We start from the raw sequence: 21,455 nt of genomic DNA, 5'->3' as shown, positions 1-21,455 counted from the left end.
TTTTACTGGCAATGAAACCATGACCCACATGAGAGATCTGCACCCATCTATTTCGATTCTACTTCCTCGCTAGATCTACACCTGGCGGTTACCACGCCGCCATGTGGACCCTCAACCTCGAGTTCGTGGAGGCCCTGGGACGGGATATTCACCTCATTTTTCCAGGCTTCTCGTGACTCAAGAACAGCGGTGTCTAATGTGGCTTCTCGCCATCCTTGTTGGAGTAACTTCGCAGTCTCTTCAGACCCTTTCTTGTTTTGCCCTCCCAGGTTTCCACATTCTTACCCCCTTCTGTCCTCCCCCTCACCCATTTCCCTTTTCCCTTCCCGTATCATGATTTCTCCCCCTCTGTTTTGACCATCACGAACGATAAAGATTCACCATCATGTATCCCTTTTTATACGTGCCCATCACTCTGGTACCACCCCGTAGCATCCCTCATACACAGGCGTATTTGTTTTATTTCGGTCTCATTCTTGTTCATTTCCTCTGGATGTTCCCTTCGGTTGTGATTTGTTTTGCGGGCCTAGGTGCTCTCCGTCCCCTTCCGCCTAGAGAGACAAAAATAAAGGAATACTACTAGGCGTTGGTGTCGGCATATGCAGGCCACTGGCTCTGTCCCTGGATGTGGTTTGGTTTCCTTAGAGATACAGGAACAAACCTAGTATAACTCAACGAGATCCAACAGACTCAGCCATGATGGATAGTAGACCTAGCCCTTAAAATTGACAGTTTTCTTTTCACCACACTTACGTCTTTTTACGAGTATCCAAAACTTTTTTGGAACTTCCAAGTAGTCAACTCCATGAAACAAAATAGTCTATATATACACTTGATTAGTCGCTCAATACTATCAGTCCAGCCAGTCAAATGATTCCAAACCCCTTGTCACTCATCCACTGCGTTGAATAAATCCAGTCCGCACCCGAATGTGATACCCTATAAGATAGATAGACACACAAGTCAAACTATACTCAGTAATACAGTAAGGGAATGGTACCACTGGAATACAGGTGACACAACTGACTGGAGTAATACTTTTGTCCGAGGAAAAATAATAGAAGGGAGCAAGGAAAAAGTCCGTAGAGCGTAAAATAAACTTAGGTCGACAATCTACGGAGATTTGAGAGAAAGGTACAGTCTGCGAATAATCCCTTCATTGTCTGGAAAAAAGGCGGGTGTAATGGAGACAGATGTAAATCAAGAAACGAGGAGTAGTGATATCAGGCCAGGCTACATAGTAGTAACAGCAAGTGGGAAAGCCGGGGGGTAGTAGGAAAAGAAATAAAAGAAAAAAAATAAGACCCCGCATATGGAATTGAAAGGACAGGAGGGAGAATCGAAAAGAAGAAGATATAAAAAGTCATCACACCGAATCACAATCGAATAGAAAAGATACAAATGGGCCTAGCATAGCAAATTGACACCCTGACATTGCGTGTGCCTTTCCCTAGTAAAATTTTCGTCCGAAAAAAAGATATCAAATGGAATAGACAAGACATGAATGATACGATAAAAATAAGGATAAATCTAATCACCCATAACTTCGTCTTCATCTGGATCTGGATTGTCATCCTCATCCTCTTCCTCCTCGTCATTGTCTTGGTCGATGTTCTCCTCTTCGAGAAGGCCACGGGCTCGTAGATCCTCTTCCTCGTCATCTTCGTGATGGGATTCCTCTTCAGCGTCGTTCTCATCTTCGTCCTCTTCTTCGTCGTCTATCCGTTCGGCGGATTTAAGGTCTCCTGCTCGCTTGCTGGCGCCGGCACCATTCTGGGTTTTGCTTTGCGCCGACTGTTGTTTACTTCGTGGGGGAGCGGCTCGTGTTGCTGTGCTCCTGCTGGGCTTGCGGTCTCCGAGATAGGCGAGGACTTCACGGTAGTTTCGACCCAGCTGGGACCTGTTCTTGAGCAGTTTCTTCGTTAATGCTCCACTGTCTGATCCGGTAGCGTCGATAATGCGACCGACGATGGCGAGGACGATTTTTCCGGTCAGTTCGCACAAGCGCTGTTCTGCAATAATGCTCGATCGGAGGCGCTCGTCATCCAGGATTTCTTCTGGTTCAGACTCTTCGTCGTCTTCATCCTGGGGTGCTTTCCGGATGTCTTCGTCGGATAGCCCGTCGTCGTCGGCAGCCCTTATGGGAACTCGTATCTTTCTCGCATACGTGCGTTCTGCTATGGAATGTATCCTGGCGATGAGCGTCTTTGGCTCACGCCCAATTTCTTGAACAAGACTTTGAGTCTGGAGGATCACATCCTCGTCATTGGCCGCACTCAGTCCAGCATGGCGAAGGGTGCCGAACAGGGTCTGAAGGTCTAGGAGCGTCGTGGCCGCGCAGAACCGGATGTCATCCAATCCCAAGCGCTGCTTCATGATAGCAACAAGTGTTGTGATGAAGATCTCACGGCCCTTGGTCAGAGCCTCGAAGTATGCCGTATTAAACGATGCCTTCCCTGCATTCAGGGCCGTGGTTAATGTCTGCACCTTCCACATGAAATAGAACAGAAGCGTCCGGATGCTGTTGGTAACCAGTTCACTTTCTGCCTTGGCCAGATCCTCGTCGTCCTCCGGGTCGCGCAGCCCCCGTTTCACCAAATGCACAAGAGCGTTGAAAGGTGCTTCAGAAACGCCTGCGCGCTTACCCTTTGATCGACCAGAGGGCATGGATTCCAAGACATGCGTACAGTCAGTTACACTGGCAAGGTTAGATATCCGGATCGCTGTGTTGACGAGTTCGTTCAATGTAGCGGGAGATATCGAGCCTCCCTTTGACACGTCCTCCTTTTGTGACAGAGTACTCAGAGTCTCTACCATGTTGTCCCATAACTCCTGAATTTTGCCCTCGAGCGCCTCACGCATATCATCGGAGCTCTTTGCATGGATGAACGCAACGCTGGCCTCAGCCAGGACATCCTGGTCTGAATGGGTTAGGAACTGCTTGTTTATGTCGTTCAACAAGGAGGTATAAGCTGTCGCGTCTTTTTGAATATCCTCGATCTTCTCCAGGTCGACCAGATGTTCAAGCCTCAAGACAGCAAATGCCGCCTCCGGTACGGAGCCGTATTTGTTTAGCAGCTGCGGAATTATCTGCGCCAGGCTGTGCGAGATCTCCTCCTGCAGTTCTGGGATCTTGTCGGTCAATGCCTTCACTTTTCGGCCCCTCTTATCAATGTCTGACTTGGCAATCTCAAGAACGCGCAGCTTAACTGCGCAGCATAGTACTTCCAGAAGGATCACTTCCTGGCCCTCTTGCATCTTGTACGATTTCCGGACCACGGCAGCAGTATCATCCTCACTGGGTTCCTCCGGGATCTGGGAATGGTCATAGAGAAGGTAACCTGCCAAAGACTGCCAGTGAGCAAGGTCGGTGAGATGGGGATAAATGGCTTCCGTAGCAAGGACGAAACGTGTGTCCATCGGAGCACCCGAAAGCGCATCTCGTGGCGCCACGGGTTCCTCGGCGCTTTCATTCTCGAGATCGTCGTAAGCTTGGAGAATGTCCGCTAAGCACTTGAACTTGATCCAAGAGCGCTTGGGTGACTCGAAATCGTCCTCATCTTCGTCACCGAAGATCTCGCTAGCCTCCTCTGCCATCTCTTCCATCGTGGAATCGAACACATCCTCGACATTCGCAACAAAGAAGCGACCAGCCGCTTTGCGAATCCGGGGTTCGGAGTCGAAGATGAGTTTGCCGACTGTATCCACATCAGCCGGTTCGATCAATCCAGCATCGCGGATCAGGTCAAGCAGCTCGATGGCAGAAGTGCGCACGGTGATCTCTGCATCGTGGGCCGCCATCTCCACCAGCCGCTGGCGAAAACGCTCCGTAAACGACCGAAGGCCTGCCATGTTGTCTTTGATTTCATAGAGGGACTTGAGCTGCTCAACCACCACTGCACGAGATTGGCCCGCGGCGTCAGACAGGTTCCAGCCGAAATACCGGAGAAACTGGCCCTCGAAGAAATACTCGCGGTAGGTGCGCATCCAGCGTCCCAACGCTGCCAGGCACTCGGCGCGGATGGCGGGGTCAATATCCCGGTAGCGATGGACAAAGACGACGTTCACACCATCTTTCAGGTAGTCGTCGATCATTTCCAGCTTCTTTTCACCCTCCTCGATCGCTGTCTCAATGGCTTCGGCTCGGCCCTTGTTCACTGACCGCTTTTTCTTCTCACTTTCCAGCTGTTTGCGGGACGTGGAGACAGTGGTGTTGACCTCCCGCGCAATATCACAGAAAGCGTTCATCGTGGCCAGGGAGACGACGGTAGCGGTATGTCTGAACGGCCGGCACCCAGAAGAGGACAGGGACGAGATCCAAACTTGGATGTTTTCGATAAGATTCGGATCGTTGTATAGCACGGACGAGTGGTGCAGGGTTTGGATCAGGGTCATGATAAAACTCTCCAAAACGGGGTGGAAAGACCTCAGTTTCCTGGACTTGGAGATCAAAGGGTACTCGGAAATTCCTAGTTCTTGGTACTGCGTTGCCAAATCAGACACACGGTGCGGGGCGTGGTCGACATTTTCAATATCAACCGTCGTCACTTCCAGATCAGTTCCCGAGCATTTCAGCATGAAGTTAACCATGTCGCACACTGCCTCCTGTTGCTCTTCTTGATAATGCGTAAGCCATTCCGCCGCAACTGTTTCGACGGTCCGTCCCTTGCCAAAGACCTCCGCTAGTAGAGAAATCTATGTCAGCCAGAGCATTTACGCCAAGGGATAAATTGGGGTCAGCCACCTACCATAGAGACCACCCTCGCGCGCAGCCATGGTGAGGCGCGCTTTCATCTGTCTGGGACGCGAAACCGGTTTCTTTCCATTGGCAGCGGGCCGTAGGGCCAGGCGACTAGGCAGACCGTTGCCAGCGACCTTGGGTTTCTTCGCGGTACGGGACTTGGGCTTTGATTTGGATGCGGACGACTGCTTCTTGGCGGCTGCTTTGCGCGCCGCCCGCTTCTTCTCGCGCAGTTCCTCTTCGTCGGGATCTTCGTCGCCGGGCTCATCGCTGTCTGACTCGGACGCGTCCTCGTTGCTTAGTTCATTGTCATCATCGTTATCATCGCCAGTCGTGGTGCGCTTGCGTTTGGCCCCGCCTGCGGTCGCACCATTGCTGGCGCCATAGCTCTGGGAATACAGTTCTGGTTTTCGTGTCACGCGACCCGATTTCCTCCTGTCTGTTGACGGGGAGGCATCACTCTGGGTGTGATCCGGCTGGGGTGTTGAGAGGGGCGATTCGGCTTCCATGTCGTCTGTCTGTCGGGGAGAGATATTATATCACTGTAAGTCGGAACAACGGTCAGTCGGAATCCAACGGAGTCGATTGTAAGAAGATCCTCTGGAGATTTTGCAGGGCGTAGAGCGTACTTGGACGTGGGGGTGGGTGATTCGCCAAGGTAGAGATGAAACGGGAGCCGTCAAACGCGATGTTGGGGGGTTTCCCAATGTCTATCCGGGATTTGCGCGCGCGTTCAAGGCACGTTGCAACACGCGGACAGCGGGCGGGGAAGAATCGTAAAAAAAAGGATGAATCAATTCCAAGAGGAAGCAATTGAGGACATGCGGAAGTCGGGAGCGGGACCCAAGCGATACGGGGAGGAGAGAGGGAGGGGGGGGAGATGGGACGACGGAGGAGGGACTTTGGGGATCTTGACTTTGGCTTGTTGACGGACGACGCGCTTTGGTGCCTGGCGATGACGGGGAGCCAGCAGACGTGGCAGCCTCAGGCGACAAACTCCGCTTCTCAATAATACACAATCCAGACCCGTGACTTGTACGGAAGGTGTAAACTGACAGGCGGAAAAGAATAAAAAAGATGATTACCGAGCTACTCCTAAAGAGGGAAGGTGCACGCTTGGCACTGGCGGGCAGGTGACCAGGTGACGGGACCAACCCTAGCCCTGGCGCAAGCCCCAAAGCGGGAAGTGCGGAGGAGGGAGTAATCGATGCCGTAATGGAAACCACGGGGGGCTCCATCGCGACTTCCTAAAAAAGACGCGATTGAAGGGCCAAGAAGTGCCAGACCATCAAATTCCAGTCATCTCCATCAAGACCCCGCCTCGTTGCTGATTCTTGCGACGCCATTGAAGTCTGGCGATCCTCGATCTTCTCTCCGCGCAGTAGCACAGCCCATCAGCTGTTCCTTTTGCCTGACGATAGTCCACTCCTTCCCTCCCCTTCCCCCCCCCCCAACGTCTGGCCCGGACCTGGGGAAAGCAAACATCGTCACCCCCAGCTCCATTTCATCATCTGGTTCTCCTCTCACGCCGCGATGAGCAACTGCTCGACCATGCGGTTAAAAGCCAAGCATTCCGTCTTCGTCTCGCTCTTTTCCTTCTTCCTCCACCCATAAAATATCCACCTTCAATTCATCTCTCTTCCTCCCTCGCTATCTTCCTTCTTCTTGTTCTTCTACTTCTTAGTTGTTCATGTACCTCACAAAAAATCTGCAACCATGCCGATAAAGTCTCCCTTTGAGTCCTCCATCGCAAAGCCTGGTCATGGCAAGGTGGTTCTCTCCCTCCTCCCTCCATCAAATCCTTCCCTTACGACCCTCACCTATAAATATCCTCTCAAACTCCTCACTCGGGTCCCCGGCTTCGTTCCGCAGAACTCCGCCCTCTCAAAATGTCCTTCCAACCCCGTTCACCTCTACCTTCTCACATACGGCGGAGGCCTGCTACCAGGCGACCACATCTCTGTCTCCATTACCCTCGAAGCTCACACCCGCATGGTCGTGACAACACCACAAGGGAGCACCAAGATTTTCAAAACTGAGCCCACCAGCATGAAGGGCCACCGCAGCACTCTCAAACACTCCCTCTCCGACAAAAGTCGGCAAACATTAGATGTGCACGTCGGCGAGGGTGCTGCCCTCTGCTATCTGCCAGACCCAGCTGTACCATACAAAGACAGCCGCTACGAACAAGTCCAGACGTTCACCGTCGACGGTCTGAACAAGAGCAGTCTCTGCATTCTCGACTGGGTAACAGAGGGCCGGACGTCCCGTGGTGAGAGCTGGGACTTCCATCTATGGCGAGGCAAGAACGAGGTATGGACTACCACAACAGACGGGAAGGGAGCACTACCAAAGAAGAAGCTGCTGCTCCGAGACTCGCTCATTCTCGATGACGAGGTTGACGTGGCCCTTCTTGCCAACGGAGCGGGCGCATGCGACCGTAGTGATTTGTTACGGGAGCGTACCCGACCGCATGGGGTCGTGGGGACTTTGATTCTCTACGGGCCGGTCTTTGAGAAGCTTGCGTCTTTCATCATGGACCGGTTTACCTCGCTGCCGAGGATTGGCGCACGGAATTGGGCCTCCTCGGCGCCGGCCGCCATGGAGTCCACGCCCAACTATGATTCTCAGGTGACATTTACGGCAGCACGGGTGCGTGCCGGGTTTGTGCTGGTGAAATTTGGCGCGAAGGAATTTGCAACGGCCAAGGATTGGCTGGGTGGGATTCTGCGCGAGGAGGGCACGGTGTTACGCGAGTTCGGCGAGGAGGCGTTGTTTTGTATGTGATCTACCTATCCACATAGGTACCTTATCTCTCATACATACTACGTCTTTTTTGCTCGTCCCTCGGGAGGGACTAGCCAGTTATCTTTTCCTGTTTTTTTACTATCTTGATAGATAGATGATACCCGGATCATGCATCCCCCGAAACAGACATGTTTCAATCAAACAGTTATTTTTGGCCACCAAGAGATTGCAGTCCAAAGTAATCCATCCACGGAGACTTAATAGAAATCATCAGCTCAGATCGTACCAAAGATGTTCAGAAGTTGTTCTTCTCTTATCTAATGCCAGTCAGCATCATCTACTCTGTAGTAGTACTGCCGCAGCTATCTAGTAAACCAACCAATCAACCCCCAGATCTCCCCTCAACAACAACTAGTAGCAAAAACCTAAACCAGACCTCCTCAAAAAGAAAAATGACCCAAAACCATCATGTGGGTATCTACCTAACAAGGAACAAAACCAAAAAACGCCATCTTTATCTGTCGCCATCATCGTCTAGAAGTAGAAGATCATGCATCACACCAGGTGAATAGCGTGGGGGATCATTGCATGCGATGTATGTGAGAAAAGTAAAGAAAAAAAAAAAAAAAAAAAAAAAAAAAAAAAAGAAAGAAAGAGAAAGGAACTATTTACAATCAACTCCACCAATCCGAGATTCTAGGCCGCCAATCCTGACGAGTAGCGCTGCGCAGATCATCCACGTTCAGATAATCAACACCTTCGCGGACGAGTAAGCTCCAGAGATGGTTGCGCAGACTCCGTGGCCAGGCGGGTACGCCCCAGTAGCGGACTTTTAGGCCGCGGCGATGAGCGGCGCGGATCTGGGCGCGGATCTGATCGACTTGGCGCTGGGAGAGCCGGAAGGACCAGGGCATGCCGATGGATTTCTTGAAGGAGACGGAGGCGTAGTAGCTATTGGTCCAATCAAAGGTGTCGGGGCCGATTTCTGCGTCGGAAATGCCGGAGAGACCTTGACCGACATTCTTGGTGGCGCGGGTGACTATCCCTGTGTCTTGTACGCCTCCGGGGGCGTTGGGGAGGGAGACGTCGTCGTCGTCGTCGTCGTCGTAGTCCTCGCTGGTGATATTGTCGTCGACAAGTTTGTTGAGTGGTGCGTCGAAGAAGATATCGCGGTGGGTAGTGTTGGCCGTGACTAGGTTGAAGGGGGTATTGCCGGTGCCGACAACGGTTATGGGGCCCGGAATGATGTCGGTGCCGTTGAAGAAGGAAAGATAGCCGCGCTCGCGAAGCGGGGCAAGCTGTGCATGCACGTAGTTCCAGGTTTCTTGACCGTCGGTTTTAAAGTCGATTAGTAGGATTAGGGTTTGCGAGGGATCCATGTCGAAGACCCCTTGCGGCGGACTGTCGCGCTGAGGGTGGAGGTCTGTGATGGGGTTTTGCTGTTCGAGAATGCGCAGCAGCGGATTGATGTACAAGTTGCGCAGGGTTCGTTGGGGCGTCAGCGCAGACATGGTATGGCCGACGTAGAGCTCATTATCGACGAGCCACACATCGGCCTCCACGCCGGTACAACCAGCCTGCAGGGCAGAGAACAACGGCACGGGGCGCCAGTAGTCATTGTGAGAGTGGCATGCCACAGGGACGATATCTCTGGAGATGTCCGTTGGCCAATGCAGTATGTCCGCGGATGGGGATCGCTGATCGTTATGACGCCACCGCTCGATGGCGCGGTCGAATTCGTCGGGGAAGAAGGAGACAGCGATGCTGCAGGCGATGGAGATGAACTGGACGACGCCCCTAAAACGCTGGAGGTGAGTTGACGGCAACACTCACCCATTAGGGGAAGAGGTGAAGGCAAGGTGGGTGGGTGGGGAACTCGACTCACAGCATGACGAGGAGTCCCAGAAGAGGGTAACACAAGCACTGCGATAGTGATTTGAGTCTTTGATATTGTCGCGAGGAGGAATGCCAGGCGGCAGTGGGAGTGGCGTTGTTGGCGGAGGCGAGCAATGGGCGAGCGTCGGCGGGCTGGCGGTGATGCTTCTTTTTGTTCTCCCGCGGCGATAAGTAGGCGGCGATAAGAGAGACGATTCCCCGCATGCCCCCCGATCGTGGTCGCTTTGGCGCGTACAATTGCGATGCTTCTACATCAGCATCGTAGGCCAGGTCATTGAGGGCAGTACTCGTCTCCAAATCCTTGTCTAGTGGAAACCGGTCCAATTGACTTTTATCGTCATGATTGGGGAAGGTGGAATGAGGGTAGGCCGAGGGAGACGAAGAGGCCATACTGCTTGTCCACTCACTCACTCACTCACTGCTAGTCAGGAACCAAAAGGGAGGAAAGAGGGCAGTAGTAGTAGGGGAAGATGGGGATGGTTTATGGTTTATATTACATCGAGGGTCAGGCAAATTCCGATAAATCGAGCGAGAAGCTGCCCGGACCACCAACGGTCGTCCCATGATTCACTCATTCAATGGGGGGGAAAGTGCCCTGGAGGGGAGGGGGGGAAGGGAAGTGCAGTGGGTTCCATCAGTTGCAGCCGAGTTGCCGCAGGGCCCCGGGAAAGGATGAAGGATGTGAGGGTGAAGCGATCTCCACTCTCAAAGGTAAATTGGTTGTCACAGTCATATTTAATTTTGATATTCACCGATCAACCATGTCACCCACCCTCGTATTTCCCTCTCTCTCTCTCTCTCTCTCTCTGCGTGCTGATGACCACACTCGGGATTCGTTCAGACCTGTCCGTACACAGGCGGTAGCTGGCTAACCGTTTTCCCCCATCCATGGATGTTCATCCTGTAGAAATATACGACAATCCTTCTGTCAAGCCAGGACAAGTCGGGTACGAGCCAACAAGCCCATGTGCGGCACTGGCCCTGATTATTGGCCCGTTCAAACTACCCTTCATCCAGCCTAAGAAGTCTTGTTCCTACTGAGTAATAGTGCTTATGCCAGACATTTTTGGGTTAGTTACTAGTTTCAAGGGTCTTCCCGTCTTACCTCTTCATCATCACAAGCATTTTAATAGTAATTAATCACTATAAGGCAAGAACCAAAAAGACCAGGTGGTTGCCTAACACGTCCCCCTCAAGGATCATCAAAAAAAGTGACACGGCCACCACCGTGAGACACAACGTACAGGGGCGGGGCGAAAAAAAAAAATAAAATCCCGCGGAACAGCAGCGGATGTGGATGGAACCTTTGGACGACATTCTATGGTGCCGACTTATCCAGAGAGCAAGCATGAGGTGATCGGGGAATTGATTAGTGCCGGACCAGACTTCTCGCACTAACCGTAACTGCAGGCTGCAGGCTGCCTGCAGCGGTACAGAACAACAAGAGTGTGAGTGGTACTAGAAAAGCTAGTCGATCCAACACATTACTATTACTCCATACACGGTAGGGTTAACACTGGTTGTTGCTGGGATGATAGACTAGAACCGGAGGTCACTTATAGTATTGTATGAGACATTAAGGAATGTCGAATGACAGTGTGTTGTGTGGCTTCAGGTTAGTACAGTGTAGGCCAGCGTTACATCGCATTTTAACTGGTGGTCTATATCCGAGAGGAAGTCAGGCTAGCTTGCATTTCGGATGTACGGATTACACTCCTCAGCCTGGTGGTTGAATGCTTAGAAATACTAATTGGGTCAGTGATTAATAGAAATATATTAACGATTTTATTTATTTGCTATTGTCCCTTTTATGGTCGGTTCATGTACTAGTACAGTAGTTCTGCCCTATGCTGTCGATTAGTACTGTTTAATAGGCCGGAATATATATTCTAGGCTAGCCTTATGAAGGGACCAACATATATCACAGGGCTACTATACCATCCTTGATCCTTTTCACCAAATCAAACACTCACTAGGAATAAATGAAAATACCGCGAAACAATTTATCTGACAGCCAGTATACACAATGATACCATGTAGAAACAACCAGACTCAGACCTGAACCACCAAGTCTCCAATGTATTCCGTAGATAGATATAGATAGTATTAAGATTCCATCCTTATCAGCGGCGATAAGATACGCCGCCCACCCGAAAAGGAAACTCAAAAAAAGTTTCAACTCGATCTCACCAACACCGATACCATCTACCACAACAATCTACATATACAACCACCACAATGCCTCACAAACACAAGCGTCGCGAAAAGGATGCCAAGTAAGTCCCCTACCCATCATAAACAACTACAACCTCCTAATCAACCACAACAACAGCACCTACAATCTCCCCCCCAACGTAATCGCCAAACCCCTTCCCGTCCGCGATCCCTCCAAATCCACCAAAGGCAAAGGAGGCAAAGGCGGCAAAGGCAAACAACAACCACCAGCCAAGCCCACAAAACAAGCCATTGGGGAACGCAAAGCCAAATCCAAATCCAACTCAGAATGGGCCGACGACACTCCGCGCGCATTCCGCCACTTGCTACAACTCCAGCAAAAGCAACAGAACGGCGCACAAAAGAAGAAGCGTAAACACCAAGATTCCGACTCATCAGACTCCGACGAAGATGTCACTCCCCAAACAACCAACAAGAACAACAAGAAGAGGAAGGCCGCGACCACCACTACTACATCCACCACTGAAACCTCGCAAGCCGAAGGAAAGGCAGTAAAACCCCAAATCCTTCCCGGCGAAAAGCTCTCCGATTTCGCGGCGCGCGTCGATCGCGAAATGCCCCTCTCCCACATGTCCCGCAGCGCGAAACCGTCCGCAACAGATGTGCCCAAGATCCGCGAAACGCGGGTGACGAAGCACGAGAAGCACCTACGACGACTGCAATCGCAATGGCGGAAGGAGGAGGCGGAGATATTAGAGAAGGAGGCGGCGGAGCGGGAAGAGCGCGAAGAGGAGATGGATGAACAGTTGCGGCTGTGGAAGGAGTGGGAGGTGGAGGGGGGCAAGCGGAAGGCGAAGAAGAAGGGGTTGCAGCCACAGCAGCAGGCGAAGGTGGAGGCGGATCCGTGGGCGAAGTTGAAGAAGGAACGGATGAATAAACAGATTAGTCCGTTGGATGTGGTGCAGGCGCCGCCGCAGTTGACGAAGCCGAGGGAGGTGTTCAAGGTGCGCGGAGGGGCGAAGGTCGATGTTGCGAATGTGCCTGCTGCTGGTGGAGCGACGAGTTTGAGACGCAGAGAGGAGTTGGCAAGCGAGAGGAGGAATATTGTCGAGGAGTATCGGAGGTTGATGGCTGAGAAGAGGAGGGGGCAGTAATTCATCTCTCTGTTTGTCTATCCGGAGGCTGTGTTGGGCAAGTATTAGGTATAGATGGAGGTTGCATTGTTGTAGATAATAACTACCAATACCCTTAGAAGGAAGATTTGAAACATGTCTGAAAAATGCTTTTTTATATATACAAGATACACATCATGTCTAAGTATGTCCCAGATATCAAAAAGAAGAAACAAAAACACCAATGCTCACTCTACTCCTGCTGCAAGGACTTGACGTACTCGGCCGCCTTGGCCTTGATCTCTTCCACCATCTTATCATTGCCACCCTCAGCCGACGCAAGCTTCTCCTCAAAGGAGAGCCACTTCTTGAAGAAGAATTTCGCCTGCTTAGGCCGCACCTTCTTGCTGGCCTCGACGGCGGCGGCAGCGCCACCCTTCTTCGTATCGCGGATGCCCAGGACCCGCTCGAACAGACGGCGGACCTGCTCGGCATCGCCGTTCTTGATCTCCAGATCCAACAAGATGTTCCAGAGATCGATCTTCTTGGGGAACGAGGACAGGAGACCCTCGAACACCGTGCGGCCGCGCTCAATGTCTCCGTTAGCTGAGCGGAACTCCAGCTGGCCGAACTTGGACGTCAACTCGACGTGGGTGTGCGAAGGCAGGGACTGTAGAGCACGAGGCAGCAGGGCACGAGCGCGCTCGGGGGCAGCCATGGTGTCGAACAGGAAGCTGGCGTAGTTGATGAAGAACTTGGGGGATCCGAAGACCTTCTTCTTGAGAGCGGTTTGGAAGAGGTCATCCGCTTTCTGTAGGTGATTCCGTTAGCACACGAAGAGAGATAAAGGAAAATGTTGTAAGACTTACCTCGTTCTTGCCAGACTGGATGTAGATGCTGATCGTACGCTCGTAAACCTCCTGGGTATCGTTGTACTGGCATGCGCGCTTGAAGACGTCTTCCAGAGTGTCGTCATTGCCGTAGGTGTTCTCCAAGTTGAGCATAGCCACCCAGATGTTCAGCTTCTCGGCGTCCTGGCCGATGGTGATGGTGCGCAGAGCACGCTCGGCAATCTCACGCGCCTTCTCGACCTCGCCCAGCTCCAACTGGAAGGCCATGTACTGAAGCCACAGGAGAGAGGAGTCGGGCTCACCAAGCAGTAGTCGTTCGTAATCAGCAACAGACTGGGGTCCGTTCGCATCCAGATCACCGGTCCGGTCAACCTGGATCTCGGGCTTGCGGTTCTTCTTCTTCTTGGGTCGCGAATCTTCCTCGTCATCCGAGTCTGAGCGAGCACCAGCCTCATCGTCGTCCTGGTTGTTGCCGCTCCAGTCAAAACCGCCAGCACCGAGACCGCCGTCTTGCCGGCTTGCCTTAGCTGGCGCGTCAGTCATTTCCTCGTCGTCGCTTTGTTCAGACTCGTCGTCACTATCATCCTCGAGATCGACTCCGCCCATGGAAACGTCACTCTCCTCGTCGTCGCTGCCCTCAACATCAACGCCACCGAGGCCATCCAAGCTGATGCCTTCGGAGTCGTCATCCTCCTCGCTATCCTCATCCTCCTCCTCATCAAAGTAAGAAGCCTTCAGTCCGAAAGAAATCTTCTCTTGCTTACGGTCGATCTTGAGAATCTTGGCCTTGACAGCGTCGCCCTCTTCGTACAAGGTCCGGGCATCTTCCACACGATTCTCAGCCATCTCACTGCGGTGGCAAAGACCGCTGATGTTTTTAGAACCGTCGATGACGATGAAGGCACCGAACTCCTCGACCTTGCGGACCTTACCAGTCACAACCTGGCCAGGCTTGAGGTCGTGGAGCGTGAGGGGAGCCTTGTAGTTGGGGTCCAGAACGGACTCCTTCAGGCTCATCTGCAGCTTGCCTTGCTCCGAGTCGGACACAGTAACACGGCCCTTGACCAGTTGGTCGACTTGGAAGGAGTCCTTCCACTCCTTGAGATAGGAATCGGAGAGGTCAGAGATGCGGACATAAGCAGTAACATCGCGGCCGACCGTGACGAAGAGTCCGTTGTCTGCAACCCTCCTGACGAAACCCCGAACGATATCGTTCACCTTGAGTTGCTTAATGGAGGTAATCTCCTTGTCCTGGACGGGCAGGGAGGAACTGAGAACCTTGGACGGGCGCAGAGAGAGGGAGATCTTCTTGTTAGCCTTGTCGATGGCAATGACACACGCGCGGAGCACTTCGTTCTTCTGGCACACAGTAGGATTGGCCTTGGTGTAATCATCAGCCATATCAATCAGATCAACAGCACCAACAATCGATTTGCTAAGCTGCATGATGACTTGTCGTTCGGTGACCTTGGTGACTCGTCCCGGCAGAATCATTCCGACCGAAACATCTTCAAAGACAAGCTTATCGGAGCGCTGCTTGGCGGACAGATCCAGACGGCCCTTGTCAGCGTCTACTGCGGAAACATGAACCTTCATCGCAGATCCCACGGGGTAGTGCTTCTCCACATCAGCAAGGAGGGACAGGTCATCGGAAGCGTCCATAAGGCGCAGTCTACCGCGAACATTGGGGGACAGATTGATCCAAAGGCAGTCATCGGCCACGTTGTTGACGAAACCAACCCATGTCGAGCCAACCTGGACCTGCTCCAGGTTCAGAGGACTGGGGTTGGCGGCCTGCAGGAAGCTTGGCTTCACGGAAAGCTCGAACACGGGGAACTTTCCGGACCGGTGACTGATAGGAAGGAACTTGTGGTTGCGGGCGTCGTGGATACCAAGAATCCTGGCGGAGATGATCTGCTTGGGGCGGAAGAAGCGCAAGGGCTGCTTGCGATCCTTGATGTCCTCCCACTTGTCAAACACCTCAGAGACGTCGATGCGGCCCTGGATGTTATCGGCCAACTGAACATTGACCTGAGTCGCTCTGACAGACACAATCTTGCACTTTGTGACCCTTCCAAAGGTGAAATCAGACATCGACTTGATGCCCTCGTCGATAGCGTTAGCGACGGCATCGTCAGTGGGAGTGGGTTCGGGTTTAGCCGCAGCCTTCTTCTTCGCACCGGCGTGGGTGGCCTCCGCAGGGTTCATGCTCAAGATGAACCGCTGGAAGTCTGCGTCGACCGAATGCACGGTGGCGGTGACGACTTGACCCCGAGCCATGCCATAATCCGGCTTGTTGACATTTTCATCACCAACAAGTCGCTTGGGTACGAGACCAATAACACCACCCAAGAACTCAACAAAGACACCGTTCATGGTGATGTTGCGGATGAAACCCGTAACGTCGGCACCTTCCTTGAGGTCCTCGATCTCGGACGGAATTGAGCCGTGCTTGGCGGCCTTCTTCAGGCTCTGTCTACCCGTTACCTTGATGAGGCGATGTGCGCGCTGAATGTCGATCACCATCAGTTCATTGAGCTTCTGCCCAACGCGGATCTTTGAAAGGGTAGAAGCCTGCTTCGAAGGGGAGCCATCAGCCACATGCTCAACGTTGAGTCGAGCCACAAGGCCGTAGTCGTCCAGCTTAAGAAGCGTATCGTCGGCCGACTTCTCGAAAACCGTACCAGAGACAAGCATGCCCGGATGGATGTTCTCAAAAGCCTTCCTGTAAGCCTCGGTGAAAGTCTCGGGATCCTTGCAAGAGACGGCAAGCTTCTCACGAGAGGCATCCACGCTCAAGGCGTGAACATTGACCACTTGACCAAGTCTGAAGTGCTGTGAAGGGTCCTTGATGTATGCCTCGCTCATTTCCGACACAGGAAGGAAACCGCGGATTGGACCGTAGAATTGAACCACAGCACCATGGGGCTGAATCTTGATGATGGTTCCCGGAGACTGGGTGCCGGGAGTGATCTCTTCATAGTCCTTCCAGATCGCAGATTCGCTGTTCAACAAGCTCTTCTTCAGCGTCAGGCGTATCTGGCGCTTCTCCAAGTTGACCGACAAGATCCGGGTCGACACAGTCATACCCTCGTGGAACTTCTTCTCGGGGAATTGCAGAGGAGTATCGGCGAAATGCATGGACGGAACCAGACCTGTGATGCCATCTGCGAGGGCAACAATTAGACCATCGACACCGTTGGCTCCGATGAGAAGCTTCTCCACCTTTCCTTTCACAACTGCACCCAGGGTCACATCTTCGACCCGGAGAAAAGGCTGATCAATGACTTTCTTCTCGAAAGACAGGAGGTACAGGTTATCAATGGCACTGTATCCGACCACTCTTCCCTCGTGCACCGAATCAACTCGGAAGGGTCCAAGCTCAGGCGAGATGGTTTCCACCTGTCCATCTGAGAGTCGCGACACGTGAACGAATCCGAGATGCTTAGTCGAACCGATCTGCACGTACACACCGAGACCGGGTTCCACCTTGACCACCTTAGCTTCCGGTACAATGGCAGAGATGGCGGGCGCGTCGTCCGAGGAACCGGGACCGCCCTCAGTGGCAAACTTGGCGACGTGATCGAGCAGCGAAAACCCAACCTTGTATGGCTCAGCGGAGGGGAAAGTGCAGACGAGACGGCCCTTGATCTTGGCGCCAGTGCTGTATTTCTTAGTCAAATCGTCCTTTCCTGAGCTTCCTCCAGATTGCACCAGATCGACCGTGGCATCCAACATGCCCATGATCTTTCCAGCCATGCCGGTTGACGAGACATCGGTCAAAAGGATTTCCGCGGCGGTACCCGGGAGGAAAGAGGTAATTGTAGGAGCAGTGCTGAGGTAGTGTGATTTCTTGATAGAGCCGGCGGACGGGAGGTTGGCGGACAGCTTGATGACACTGCCGTTAGCGTTCTGGCCAGTGACCATACACAGGAAGACCGAGCCTTCCTTGATAGAGGAAGGTTGAGTCTTGGGATCAACCTCCTTGGAAGACATGAATCCCTTGACCTCACCTCCCTCAAGACCCAGGTCCATAACCAGACCATGATCTTCCACACTGACAACCGAGGCTTGAACAGCGGAGTTGACAACCAGATCCGACTTCGAAAGCCCCGAGTTGGCCTGTCTTGGGTCAACTGAAAGCTCAATGCGCTTCCTGCTCTTGGCACTGGCATCGGCGGCATTGCTTCCCGCAGAAACAACGTATGCTCGCAAATACTGGCCGAGATAGAAGTATTTGTGAAGGTCTAGCGAGTCGTCCTCATCATCATCTTCCTCCTCGTCACTTCCGTCATCCTTGAGAATCTTCTCAATCTTCTCTTCCAGCACCTTGGACACGGATGTTAAGGGCACGTAGCCAGTGAGATTGTTGGGCAGGGACAGTCCGATGTCGTGAGCGTTGATACTCGAAACCTGACCTAGTACCATAGTGCCCGGTACAATTCGCTAATTCTGTAAGCTTCAAGAAGCGCATATGTTGCCTCACTTGCCCTTCCAAAAACATACCTTGAAATTGAGACCCTCAATGCGAACATCTTTTTTCTCCGTCGCATCTTTCTCTGCATCCTTCTTTCCCTTTGTCTTCTTCTTGCGAGACTTCTTCGCGGCAGCTGATTTCGTATCGTCGCCAGCGTCTTCCATATCTGTATCTTCCATTCCATCATCTCCAAAGTCGCCAGCAGACGGCTTGGAACCCTTCTGCTCGAAGAGGACATCTTTCGTTGCCTGAATCTGGATCTGCTTGCGTTCGAGAGGCGTCAAAACGCTTCCACCACCACGAGGGAAGGAAGGCTCGTCATCGCGCAGGACGGAAAGCTCCGAAGCCTTGGGCGCAGAGTTTGCGTCCGGCTTGGAGTTGCTGTCATTCGATGCGGTTTTCTGTTTCTTCTGGTCCTTCTTGCGATCCTCTGCTCCGACACGGACACGCTTCTGGGGTTGACGGGCAGATGCCTCCTCTGCGGCATTGCCTTTGCGCTTGATTGGAGCCATCGTGGCAGAAGTGTGAAGTGTCCGAAACAAAGGTACGGACACGATGAGCTGCTCCAAAGCTCCCAAATCGTCTTTCTTCAATGCAAGAAAAATTAAAATTTCTGGACGGAAAAGCCGATCACCATGTTGACCGCCTTCTTGTTTGGGAGATACCGCCCATTCTCGAACCACCTTAATGGATACATTCACCGCCTACTGTTTCCAGTCAGGCGCGACACGAAAAGGCACGTCGACACGAGACTTTTCCCTTTTTTCCGCGCCTGGAGGACATCATCCACGGCCCCCAGCTCCACTCGCCATGCCTCCATTTGCTCTCTAACCTCGTCCTTTTTTACCCCCCCTCTTCCCCCTCTCCCCATGCATTTGTTTCTGTAGAATGTCCGTGTGTCTATATCTGTCTGTGGAGCACAATGGATGCCAGGCATGATCTCCCCGAAGTACCTCGGTCTGAGCCCGTCTTTCCTCCAACATCACAGGAGCTTCCCTCCTCGCCGCCCTCGATAGCGTCCGATGTTGGCTACCGACGCAAACCCAAGAAGCCTCCCCCGGTCACTCCACGATCATTCCGACGGTTTTTTACGCCTCGCTCCATGCTGGATGGAGGGAACAGTGCAAGCTCAGTGAGAACCAATCGTCAGGCTTTGAAAGCCCTCAGCTCCCCTGCCGTCAATCGCCTGGGGCCCGCCTTTACAAGGACATCCAAAGCTGTTGAACATAGACCAGAAGCACCCGACTTCACACGAACACCGACCCGGAAACGGAAGCTTTCGTTCTCTTCAATTGGTTCTCCGTTGCAGTCTTCGCCGCTTAAAAAGGTCCAGGTTCGCCATGCAGCCCAGAATGACGAAGAAGTAGCTGTACCAGTTCGAGACATCCAGCTCAAGATTGAATCGAGGGTTGATGATGTCAAGCCAACTGCTGTCACAAAACCTACTCGACAGGTTCTGCCAGTCCGTCGGTCGCAGGCCTTGCAATCGTCGGGAACGCTGTATATGCGAAGCCTTTCGGGGTCTCGGGCGAATAGAGTGACTATACGGTCTAATTCAGGAGCTGGTAGGTTGCACATGCCTCTATTTTTGTAACGATATACTCATAGTCCTTGAAGGCTGGCAGGACCTGACGTCAAACTTCTATTCACGACCAAATGATAGCCACAACTGCGCCAATATTTCTGGTGACCGCTACGTCTTGCCGTTCTGCACGGCTTCATGCAATAGTGGGTGACAACAGGATTGCTTTCTGTCTGCGTGTACTTACTGACTGGCTCAACAGCCAATAGTCTTATTGCAGTAGGAGATGAGGAGGGAGGCATTCGATTGTTAGATTCTGCCAAAGACGACAAGAGCGGCTTTTCTCGAGCATACCTTACGTTCCGCCCGCATACGAATTCGATCATGGACCTGCAGTTTTCGTCCGATGATATGCTACTTGCAACAGCCTCTGGAGACCAAACAGCACTAGTCATCGACATGGCCACTCAGACGCCGGTATATTGCCTATCCAACCATGTGTCCTCCGTCAAGCAGGTTCAGTTCCAACCAGCGGCCAACAACAAAGTCCTTGCGACCTGCAGTCGTGATGGCAATGTCAACATATGGGATCTCCGATGCAAAGGATTTGACAGACCTAGTCTGCAGGCGCGGTGCTCGCTTGAATCTGACGCAGAATCGACTGCTGGCTCCATCACCTCCAAGACCGCCTTTCCTCAGGTATTGAGTACTATTCACGGCGCTCATGCATGGACGTCGCAAACAGGCGTGTCACCAGAGAAAATGGAACCTCAAGTTCGCCGTTCAGACATTACCGTAACCTCTTTGGCCTTCCTTCCGCAAGGTCGCGAGAACCTTTTTGTCACAGCTTCGAGTACGAACTCCTGCGTGAGGTTGTGGGATCTGCGTACAGCACACAACAACCGTCGTGGCCGTCCAGTTCTTCCTCTGGCTACCACCAGACAGCCAGATAGCCACATCAAATACCGGGGCTTTGCCGTCACGTCAATGGCCTTGGGCGGAGATGGTGCAAGACTATACACGCTGTGTCGGGATGGCACTGTGTACACCTACTCAACGTCACATCTGGTCCTGGGAAGTGCCCCCGAGCTCTCTCTGAACAACAACCGACCACGTCGCACCGGTGGGTCTGACAAGGAAGGGCTGGGGCCTCTATATGGCTTCCGTCATCCACGTCTTCAGGTTGCAACCTTCTATGTTAAAGTTGGGGTTCGCAAAGCCACAGGCGACAAACCGGAGATGCTAGCTGCCGGGAGTGCCGACAACTGTGCCGTCCTCTTTCCAACAGATGAGCGCTTCCTCTCCAATGATCAGAAGACGACCACTGAGGATGATTTTCTACCCCCGATGCCGTCATCAGCTACCCGCTCCGGCCTCCGTCGCACATACTCCGGACGGGTAGAAGACACCATTCCCATCTACCAGTCCGGAACACCCCTTGTTGGAGGCCATGTGAAAGAAGTCTCCGCCGTGTCATGGACTGCCGATGGAGAACTTGTTACCGTTAGCGACGACTACACCGCCCGATGCTGGCGCGAAGGACCTGAAGCCCGAGACCTCAGAACCAGTGGAGAGGCAGAAGGAAAGAGATGGCGCAGTGGCTGGGCAGAGACCCCAGACTCCTATGATGACGAAGAAGAATGACTCATTTGAAAGACTACGTACTTGTCTTGTCTTTTCTTTTTCTTTTTTTGTTTTACGGTTCACCGGGTTTACATGCATTGTATGGCGTCGGAAGAAGCATAGATGTTTGATTTAGCAGGGTGTTTTGGATCTCTTGTTCCCCCTTTCAGGTGTTCTACTTTCTTGTGTTTGATAGCGTCGGATTTTATTGCATGGCAACGAGGACTTCTGTTATTTCTTATTGTGATTGAACATTGCTGCTGCTTCTTTACATATGTGACGTGCTTTGAACTGATTAATACACCGGTTT

General features: G+C 52.5%; 6 protein-coding genes across 6 annotated transcripts; 3 read left to right on the top strand and 3 right to left on the bottom strand.

Annotated features, from left to right (window-relative positions):
* Positions 1–1,530: 1,530 nt before the first annotated feature.
* An15g06430 (uncharacterized protein) lies at positions 1,531–5,250 on the bottom strand (the record flags this gene model as incomplete). Its single annotated transcript, XM_001397134.1, has 2 exons — positions 1,531–4,682; positions 4,749–5,250. 2 exons carry the CDS (start codon positions 5,248–5,250, stop codon positions 1,531–1,533), a joined length of 3,654 nt encoding a protein of 1,217 aa, XP_001397171.1.
* Positions 5,251–6,457: 1,207 nt separating this feature from the next.
* On the top strand, positions 6,458–7,528 carry An15g06420 (uncharacterized protein; the record flags this gene model as incomplete). Its single annotated transcript, XM_001397133.3, has 1 exon — positions 6,458–7,528. The coding sequence occupies one exon, from the start codon at positions 6,458–6,460 to the stop codon at positions 7,526–7,528; it is 1,071 nt and encodes a 356-aa protein (XP_001397170.1).
* Positions 7,529–8,163: 635 nt separating this feature from the next.
* An15g06410 (uncharacterized protein) lies at positions 8,164–9,775 on the bottom strand (the record flags this gene model as incomplete). The annotated part of the gene is made up of 2 exons (XM_001397132.1): positions 8,164–9,286; positions 9,375–9,775. 2 exons carry the CDS (start codon positions 9,773–9,775, stop codon positions 8,164–8,166), a joined length of 1,524 nt encoding a protein of 507 aa, XP_001397169.1.
* Positions 9,776–11,411: 1,636 nt separating this feature from the next.
* On the top strand, positions 11,412–12,714 carry An15g06400 (uncharacterized protein; the record flags this gene model as incomplete). Its single annotated transcript, XM_059744758.1, has 2 exons — positions 11,412–11,421; positions 11,513–12,714. 2 exons carry the CDS (start codon positions 11,412–11,414, stop codon positions 12,712–12,714), a joined length of 1,212 nt encoding a protein of 403 aa, XP_059602608.1.
* A 211-nt stretch (positions 12,715–12,925) lies between these two features.
* Positions 12,926–18,512, bottom strand: An15g06390 (uncharacterized protein; the record flags this gene model as incomplete). Its single annotated transcript, XM_001397130.1, has 3 exons — positions 12,926–13,483; positions 13,542–17,969; positions 18,030–18,512. 3 exons carry the CDS (start codon positions 18,510–18,512, stop codon positions 12,926–12,928), a joined length of 5,469 nt encoding a protein of 1,822 aa, XP_001397167.1.
* A 410-nt stretch (positions 18,513–18,922) lies between these two features.
* Positions 18,923–21,166, top strand: An15g06380 (uncharacterized protein; the record flags this gene model as incomplete). Its single annotated transcript, XM_059744757.1, has 3 exons — positions 18,923–19,565; positions 19,609–19,728; positions 19,785–21,166. The coding sequence occupies 3 exons, from the start codon at positions 18,923–18,925 to the stop codon at positions 21,164–21,166; spliced, it is 2,145 nt and encodes a 714-aa protein (XP_059602607.1).
* Positions 21,167–21,455: the final 289 nt, after the last annotated feature.

The sequence above is a fragment of the Aspergillus niger genome, assembly GCF_000002855.4.
Source record: "Aspergillus niger supercontig An15".
In the NCBI taxonomy this organism is placed as follows: Eukaryota; Fungi; Ascomycota; class Eurotiomycetes; order Eurotiales; family Aspergillaceae; genus Aspergillus; species Aspergillus niger.
This window is presented reverse-complemented; position numbering and strand designations above follow the sequence as displayed.